Source organism: Micropterus salmoides, unplaced genomic scaffold (genome assembly GCF_014851395.1).
Source record: "Micropterus salmoides isolate LMB-PRFRI ecotype aquatic unplaced genomic scaffold, ASM1485139v1 Ms_hic_scaffold_15, whole genome shotgun sequence".
NCBI lineage: Eukaryota > Metazoa > Chordata > Actinopteri > Centrarchiformes > Centrarchidae > Micropterus > Micropterus salmoides.
Window position 1 is genome coordinate 7,764,167 of NW_024040596.1, and position 9,664 is coordinate 7,773,830.

At 39.4% G+C, this 9,664-nt stretch overlaps 1 protein-coding gene across 1 annotated transcript in view; it reads left to right on the forward strand.

Annotated features, from left to right (window-relative positions):
- lrp1bb (low density lipoprotein receptor-related protein 1Bb) overlaps positions 1–4,610 on the forward strand; it is a 264,366-nt gene extending 259,756 nt beyond the window's left edge. The window contains exons 89-92 of the mRNA XM_038720173.1: positions 291–381; positions 715–865; positions 2,490–2,564; positions 3,402–4,610. Of these exons, the coding sequence (XP_038576101.1) occupies positions 291–381; positions 715–865; positions 2,490–2,564; positions 3,402–3,542 (458 nt within the window). The 3' untranslated portion in view covers positions 3,543–4,610. The remainder of the gene's footprint in view (positions 1–290; positions 382–714; positions 866–2,489; positions 2,565–3,401) is intronic.
- The last annotated feature ends 5,054 nt before the right edge of the window (positions 4,611–9,664 follow it).

Here is a 9,664-nt window from a genome sequence, read left to right on the forward strand (position 1 = left end):
TGGGACTTCTTCTAGTCCTCATTTTCTAACCAATATTTTGCAAAATGATTAATGTCTTTATAGAATCTATGCATTTACATAAATATAACTGTATAGCCCATATGTACTGGACAGCTGCTCTGTAAATGGAGTGAAGTGTGCAGGCAACCAAGCCCAGGGAAAAGTAAAAATGTTTAAGGAAGCCACGGTCAGGCATGGTTACATACACTGTGTCACTATCTGAGCCCATCTCAGCTCCTTTCAATTGTTAGTCATCTCTCCACACCATCTCTCCCCTGTCTGTCTTTCAGGGAGCATAGCTATCATTGTGCCTCTGGTCCTGCTGGTAATCTTGATAGTGATGGTGGTAGCAGGTGTTTACATCTGCAGACGCAGACAAAAGTAAGTAAATAAATAAAATATAAATAAGAAAGAAAGAGTCTTTTAAGCAGCAACAGACGATATGAGATCCAACACCACACAGCTTTGAAGATGAATGGACATCTTTGCTTTATAAATGAAAAGTTTGTTTGTTTCAGAATGTTCAGCAGAACACTAAACCTCTGCACTGAGCCTCTGATTATAAATCAGCTTTTAGGTCTGCCCAGCAAAGTTATGTACTCCAATTGTGCCAAGTAGTGTGATGTGATTTGTTTTGTGGAGCCATGTGACGCTGTACAAGTTGACCTGCATGTTGTGTATCATGTTAATGATGCCTGGCTCCGCGCACCTCAGGGGAAAACGTGTCCAGAGGCAGCCCATGACAAACGGAGGGATAAACGTGGAAATTGGGAACCCGTCATACAACATGTATGAAGTGGACCATGACAACCATGCTGATGCAGGCAGCCTGCTGCGACCCAACTTCACGCTGGACCCTCACAAGGTTGGCTTATTGACTTCAATATTAAACATACCACAATGACAACAGCAAACTAAAGCATTAACCAAAGGCTGAAAAGCAAATATAATGGTTTTGTCGTAGTGTTTTAGTTGTTTTATGCAGTGCAGCATTACAGCAGCGCCACACGACAAACAAACATACATGCTCGGTTTGTCATTTTATCTAAAAGTTTGTTGTTTTAACAAGATCCTCTTCACATAATAACAAGGAATTTTTCAATTTGTTTTTATTATGACTAAGTACCAAATGATTCAGTTTTACAAGAAGCATTTCTTGTTATAATAACATATCATTTTATCTGGTTTTATCCCAAAACTTTCCCGGCACTGAGCCGTTGCCCGATCTTTTACAATCACTGATCTACTCATCATATCCACTCACAATAATTACGCATAGGTGACCAAAAACAAAACAAAAGCACATCACAGATATACTACATAAAAATCTCCTTTTGACATGTCTAGGTGAATGATATGCGCGATACATTATGTTATATGATCAATCAATCATTTTATAGGATTCCATCTATCAGAATGCTCAGAATTTCATTATTTCCAGAAACGGGAATTTAATTTATTTTAGCAGCATATGCATTTTAAGTGCTCTGTGTGTGTGTGTGTCTCTCTCTCTCTCTCTCTCTCTCTCTCTCTCTCTATATATATTAGCAACCTCTTTAAACTCATATTTGAGTTGTCATATGTATTCATGTCCTCTAACACATACTTGATAATAGTGCTTTCATATCAATTGAAAAGGGAGAGGAGAGGAGCTGATTTGATTGGCCATGGTTGATGCCAATCCTTCTCACACCTGATAATTATTAAACTCGTTGCAGGAGCATCACTGCTGTACTAGCATCTCTAACCATCTCTGAACCTGCACAATTACCTGTGCTGTAAATCTGCATCCAAGAATGCAAGTACAAGTGCGTAAACAAGACATTTTGGAAACTTTGGGTAACTTGAAAAATCAATTTTTTACTGAGTTTGTGTTTTCCAGCTTTAGAAAAATAATTTGGTGTTTGGTTTCTTCAATAACTGTGACAGTGTGATATCTAGCATTTGGCTAAATGAAATGGAATTACATTAGGTTTCGAAGAGCTGTTATAAAAGCTGGCTAGTATGCAAGAAAAGTGCCATGAACCAAAAGGAATTTTCATCTGGCTGTTGATTTATTCTGCTCATTGGTCTCAATCCCACACTAACACCCAGCATATCAAATGAATCACAACACCGTCAGTGAGGTTGTTATCTCGCTCACCTGCTAGAGATTCAAGCCTAATGCTATTGCTTCTGGCCCTGCCAACTTTGACATTTGCTGTTGTCAGTCCAACATGGCTGTACTTTCAACAGAGGCACGCTGGCTTGAATCTAAACTATAATCTGTATTCCACTACACTCTCTAGGTCTACTGCAATTCCCTACTTCGGTGCAGTTTTATATGGAGTTAAACATAAGTCATATAGCCCACAAATAGACTGATTGTAACGTTTCTACATATATAACCAGTAGATGGCCATGCATATATACATCCATCAAACTGTATGGTGTTAGCCGTGATTGTAAATTTTGCACTGTAAACAGAGGTGGTGCTTGTTGTGTTGCAGGGCTGGTGTGTAAAATCCAGTGACCCTCGCACCTTGGGCATCAATTCTGTGCCCAAGGAGGTAATACCTGGACAGGTGAATTTTACAAATTTCACTTCATGTTTGTCCTAAAAAAATCATTCTCATGTAGGCAAGCAGTGTGCATTGTGTAGTTTCCTGACATTTTAAACAAGTTGATATGATTACCAATACCAAATGTAAATCAGGCCAAAGTGAGTTATGGTATCATCCACTGTCATCTTCCTACATCATTTTGTGAGATCAGTACTAAAATATACTCAATGGAACAAAGAAGAAAAGCTACTACTATGCTTGTAGAAGAATGTAGACTGTGCTTGCATGGCTTTATGTTTAAAGTGGCTTCTTTCTGCATGTTGCTGTCTGTAACTGTACTACTGCTTGCTGAGTAACAATTCATGTCTTGTGCCTTAATAATCACAGTCGGCTTTCCTTAAAGCTGCACAAATGAATATTCTTATTAACATTACCTTAAATTACCCTGTGTAACATGAACAAGCTCTGATAAACCGACACTATATGCTCGGCACTAAACAGCAGACAGTTTCAGTCGTGAACATAGTGATGCATTTAGCAGTTAGAGACACATATTTTTTTAGTAGCTGGTGAAGACCAAAACAGAGCTAAAAGAAGAGGGACTTTACTTCACTTCTTCTCAGGATTTCTGAGATATACAAAACACGACTCCAGAGGAATGATAATATTGTTTCGTATGCACTGGATTTGATTAAAGTAGGTGTGTAGTGTTTGCCACAACAACTTTGTAGGATGGTCTATCTCTCAGCTTGTTCCACTGTCCCCAAGTGGCCAACTACTTATGAATGCAACTTTAAGACTCCAACTGTTCTATAGTAATAAAAATATTTTTTTCCATCTTCTTTCCTTCCTAAACAGCCCATGAACTATTCCAACCCAGTGTATGCAAAGATATATATCGACGGGCAGAACTGCCGGAAGCCAGTCATCAGTATTGACGAGAGGAGAGAGCTACTCCCAAAGAAACTAGAAGGGACAATTCATGAAACCGCCGCATAGCCTAACTTTACACTTTGTACTTCTTTTTTTACCACAGTGTACAATGTATAATATGAAGGAGGAAACATGAGTTTTTCTATTTCCTATGAGGCTCTTAGGTTTTACTGGTTTAGCATCAGCATAATGTCCTTGTTGGTGTGCTGAGAGTTTTATTTTCCATTTACTGTTTGCTTTCTAATGTTTGTCAAACATAAGTTATACAGCGCTACACTGTATACTGTATGACACTGAAGTAAAGCTGCTGATTTGCAAAAACTTTATTAACACCATAAGCCACACTTGTGCACAGTTTAAACCTTAAAATGCAGTGCTAAAATTTTTACCCATATCTGTTTTTAGTTTAAGTGGAATACAGACACTGTGTTGATTTGTGAAGGTAGTGAAGGCAGGTTGGCTCAATTTTTCTGAACAAATGTAAGTATAGTAGAGAAGAGGTGTGTGGGTTGTTTGTAAGGTCTCTTTCTTTTTACTTTTACAAAGCTTCGCAACTGAGCAGTGAAGCTTGATATTTTTGAGGTTTTATCTTTTTTTCCCCCCTCCTTGGTATACCTATATGGATCTATCCGGATCTACTGACTGGATTTCCAGTGAAGGCCATAATATCAACAGATCTTTTCACACAAAGTATGTAATTCCATAGGTCTTCTGTCTTTTCCATTTCCACGGATATCAAGCTCCATCTGCCCTGTTTCGACAGTAATATACCATCTTCTGGTGAAAGAGATTGAAGCCCACCTTGAATGTTTTCCGATCAGATTCCCAGATCCTGTACTGTACACTGAAAAGACAGATACTGAATACCATATTTTTCTAGGTCTCATATGTCAACAGATGGATTCAAAATGTAGGCAAGAAAGAGATTTACCACAGCTACAAAAAGGTTATTAAGAGTTATTATAAAACACATCTGTTACTTCAGAAAAGGAAGATGATAAATATAAGAAATTTTATAATTTTGTATTTGATTTGTATGTTGTTTGGCTGCTTGTATTTTGAAGAAATGTATTAAATGTAATTAATTTTTATATAAAATGTAAATCGATATTGAATAAAGGGGGCTTATTTCCACTTTGTGTGCCTTTCTTAGGCAATAGCTGTTCACACCTTGTCTTCCACAAAATAATAAACAGTAAATCTTTAAATTAGTTCGCTTCATAGGATGTTGAGAAAACTATACAGCGCAGTATTATAATAGTACTGTATTCAATATAAAAGTAATAGTAAGTGTGCAGTCCTATCAGTCTATTGAACAAGTGATAAAACTGTCAGAGTTGTTATATATTTCAGTGGTACACATGGCCACTGACCTGACAAGTCAATCAACAGTGTGGGGTCCTTTACCTGCTGTGCAGAGGAAGGTGGCTGATGGGGGATTATTGCCCTCACTGTGTGTGCAGGAAGGCCAACACCATTCATTACATGGTGGTGGGGACACAGCGTCAGTGCCACCTGCTGAATGATAATTCAGTTTCCTTTACTTACAATGGCTGTCTCTCCACACCCTCCACTTCCTCCCTCACCATGGCAACCGCAGGAGACAGCGGCCCTCCTGCCCTTTCTTCTTCTGTCTGTGCTATCAGCTGCGTCTGCCAGCATACCAAGCCCACCAGATTTTGATTATGGTACAAACACACTACAGCGTTTCCATCTTCCTTAAATGTCAATTGGCATTTCTTGGATGTTAAATGTATGAATTTGTATTAATGATTTTATGGATTAGCCCATTTTCTACCAGTCACAGCCAGTTAAAATCACACCAACCACATTCCTGTTGAATTTTAGATTTAGATAGATAGAGATTTTCCTCTTTTCATACTTCAATTGCCAACAGCATTCCATGTTTTCTGGGAACTTCATATGTGGACAAGGTGAAGACACGAGCTGTATTGGGATCAGGTAGGGACATATGAATACTATTATTAATGTTACACAAATTAATAAAATATATACAGGGCACCACCCTGGTATCAGAGACCAATAATCAAATGTGAAAACTGTCTCCAAAAGGGTTTTTCCACCTGTTCTCTCCTTTTATGAACTTAGTGATGTCATGGCCACACTGCAGGGGGTTCCTGCACTTCTCTGAGGGCTCTGATAAACATGATGTCTCAGAAACAAAGTTGAAATAATCATAATTAATTGCCATAACATAAACTTATAGTATCATAAAACTGCAAGAGACTCCCGTGTTTGTGTGTTGGGGAATATTCAGGGGGGGACATTTTATACTACATTTTCAGCCCTATATTGTAGTTCTGTGACTCCTGTATGGTAGCTTTGCTTGATTGAAGTTTTTTTTTTATCTTATACTGGCCCTTTATGCAGGCCCTTATTTCAGCCTCTGTCTTAAACAGCAAAGTGCCTATTGACATCATCAAGGGTTCACAACCAGAACATGTCATCAATGAGTGTCTTCAAACTGTAAAATGGTAGAACTATCTACAGTTGTGCAGCAGCTATGATAGTAGTATAGTAGTATTTGTGAATGTAGTATTGTGTATATATATATATGACCTTATTAATATAAATACTATAGTACTGGTTAAAACTCTCTTGTTGCTGGTGAGGAACCTCTGAGTAAGAGGCTGTGGGGGTAATAGAGGCTCTGATTGACACCACCTTATTAGTAAAATAAGACAAAAACAATTCACAGTCATCATTACTTCCAGCTGAGGCACAAGGAGGGGTTGGGTTTACCAGCTGATCCACAGTCTTAAACAGAAACCTGGGATTGTGTTTATGTGTAGTAATGAGTTCAGAAAAATAGTGTGGTGGTGATGGCAATAGATGATTGCCTTTGGTGTGGGAGACCTGGGTTCGATTCCCACTGTGAGACATCCACCATAGTGTCCCTGAGCAAGACACTTAACCCCTAGTTGCTCCAGAGGCGAGCGACCTCTGACATGTATAGCAATTGTAAGTCGCTTTGGATAAAAGCATCAGCTTAATGTAAATAGTCCCAGTGCTCACGTACATGTTCTCTGAACCCATCCATACACTTAAAAGACCATACCAGTGATTTGTATGTTTCATCTATTAGTGAACTTTTATACAGGGAACACATTAAGTATTTTATGTACCTGTTCAAAGCTCTGATTCTATAGAATCTGGAAGAAAATAGACTTCTTCAACCTTTCAGATGTCAGTGTTTCCTACTAGCACTTAAACAAACATGCCCTCAAACACCTAAATGACATAATAGGTTGTTTGCCCAAGACAAACAACATTCATGACTGTTGCAGCGACAGGAATACTGTACCTTTGTCGTTATGGTCAGTCACAGACCGACCACTGCTCAGTGTAGCAGGAAGAGCCGTGTAGAGCTGGTTGTCAGAGCTAACCAGCCATGAGCAGCAGCTGTCAGATTCTCCTTGTCTGCTCTAGAAACACAGAGTCCATAACACATTCATTGCCCTTTGTAACAGTGTCTGTGTGGTACCTGTGTTGTAGCTGAGCGAGTGGCTCAGAGAGGCTGAGAGGCCCTAAGGTGGGTGTCAGTACGTAGCCAAAGGCCTGCTGTTTATCATGTGATCATCATCAAGGAAAGGAATGCACTCAACTAATCCTAAATCAAACCATGACCTTAAGCTAACCCACAACTTAAATTGGAAAAATCAAACAACCTAACAACTGTCTAAAATTGCTAGCTACCCCACTAAATACTTTAAACACAACTAACTATAACATTAACACTAAAATAATTATGCTAAAAGGACAATCTAACTAAACTATGCTCAGTCTGCTCTTACTGTTACTCCTCTCCACGGTCTGTAGAGTCTGGAGACGTTGGATTTATGGGGGTTTTAGATGATAACGAAAATTGTTAGTGAGCTACACTTTGGGCTGGAAATGAACACCCGCCAACTGCCAAATGCTGGTAGATTTTCCGTTTGGTGTCTAAAATTTGGAAGGCTTCCCTCCACATTAAATGTAAATGTATTCGGAATGATATCACCTATATGACGGTAATTAACCACAGCCCAGCGTTCCTGTTTGTAGTGCATCACACTTAAATTGGTCCCCGCTGTATGCAGGATCTAAAATCGTGTAACACGGATTAGTGGGGTTCATTCATTGGTTGTTGTTATGTTCGTTTCATGCTACTTGTGTTAGATTGGCAGATTTGTAAAGGGTGAGCGTTAGGGGATGGGAGTACGATTGCAACAGCCGCTTTCATACAGAGATCCTGCAATAAATGCAGAAAGAATATCCGACTAATGCCACATTCGCTCATTCATGCTGAACAAATGTTTGCTTCATAATCTGCAGCCATGTGTGCTTTCACCGTAATGTGAAAACATTTACCAGGTGTAGTAACCAAACCAACAAAACAAAAAAATGCAGACGAAAAGGAGGCTGAAGCAGAACATAAAACAATAAAGTTGGCGGTCCAGTCTAGTGTCTGATACACAGTCAGATCTTATTATGGTCCAGCTGTCCTCCCCAGAGATAAAGGATTACAATTTATAGACTGTATAAAAAATGTTGTCACTGTCAGTCAGAACTAGGAGGCCAACTTCCTTGAGCTTGCAGAGGATGATTGTAAAAAGTGAGCTTTCTGATGAGCAGGTTTAAGTTGAATGATAAAGCATGATGAAGAGTGAGCAGTGATGAGATTTAAGTTAAATGATAAATAAGCATCTTGTAAGTTTAGAAAACAAATTTACTGCCTGTCTTAAGTAAATTTCATAGCAATATAATTTTGCTTAAAATTTCACTCTGGTCTCTTCTTTAAATTGTATTTGACAAAATACATTATTTCCAATAAAAGGACCAAAACAAATATATTTGTGACACAAAAAGACAATTTATTATTTTGGCAGCAAATCTAAATTGAACGTTAAGAAGCAAACAGCAGTAGAGCCATGCTAAAGTAGCTGACTGCCCCTGCTTTGCATCAATATTGGCTAGTATAAACAAATCACTCCACATTTGATTTGTACCGTTACTTAATTTCTTGCGGGCTAAAATCAACACTTTGACACAATAACAGTTTTACACAATATAGTTAGCTGGTAAAGCAATGTGGAAAGCCCTACAACAATAGTATTTTGCACTGGATAACATTAGCAACTTGTCGACGTTAGCCAGGGATCTCACATTATCCAACCTGAGTCAACTAATGAACAAAATCAAAATATATTCCACATGATTTCCAGTATGTTAGTTTACCTGTCCAATAAAGGCCAACTCTGTCGGTTTCAAAGCAAAGCAGAGGTCTCTCCGTGACTCAAGCCTTTCTGGCTGACTGGCTGGCTTCAGCACATTAAACTTTATTGTTTTTTTATCCTTATGTGGAGTTTGTGTTTGAGTCTGTGTTGTGCTGGGAGTCGTGTTATGGTATAAGTGGACTCCATTTCTTTCGCTGCAGTGTTGTCGCTGTAGTAGGCAAGAGGCTCAGGAGCACGCATGCAGAAAATCCGACCACATGAGAAGCAGAGTAGTGGCTGTTCCAAGCAACAGAGAAAACAGGCGTGTGGTTAACTTTTATGTGAGGTTACAGTCTATTGAAAAATAGGCAGTAAAAAAAGGAATGTATTGTTAAGTGATTTTACTGAAATACTACATATACCCCCTTTTCCTTACATAAGTTAAAAGAAGTAAACTTTGAATTTTGATTTCACACGGTAACAGCAGTCTCCTGGGTGACAGCTTAACCCATCCATCCACCCGTCTCCTCCCTACACAGACTTTGTCGCTCTGTATACTTGCACAGACGACCTCAGAATAAGAAATACTTTATTGATCCCCAGGGGGAAATTATTTTATACAGTTGCACAATTTGCACATGCTTCGGGAGAGTGGAAGTGAACCTGTTTGCCAACCGACACAACACCAACTGCCCAGTGTGGTTCTCAATTCAGCCACAGGATAGCCTGCCCCTGGGAACTGTTAGCATACGCTCCATGGCGAGAAGGGCTGCTGTATGCATTCCCCCCACCCAATCTCATCTCTCCTCTGTTAGAGAGGGTGAGGCAGGAACAGTTAATCTGTCATTCTGGTAGCCCCCCGACCGCCGGTCGGCGGGATGGTACACAGAAGTAACACAGCTGGCGGTGACGGAGCCCTGGCCTGTGCCTCTGGTCTGGGCCTCTTTCATAGGAGACAGGCACCATAGGCAC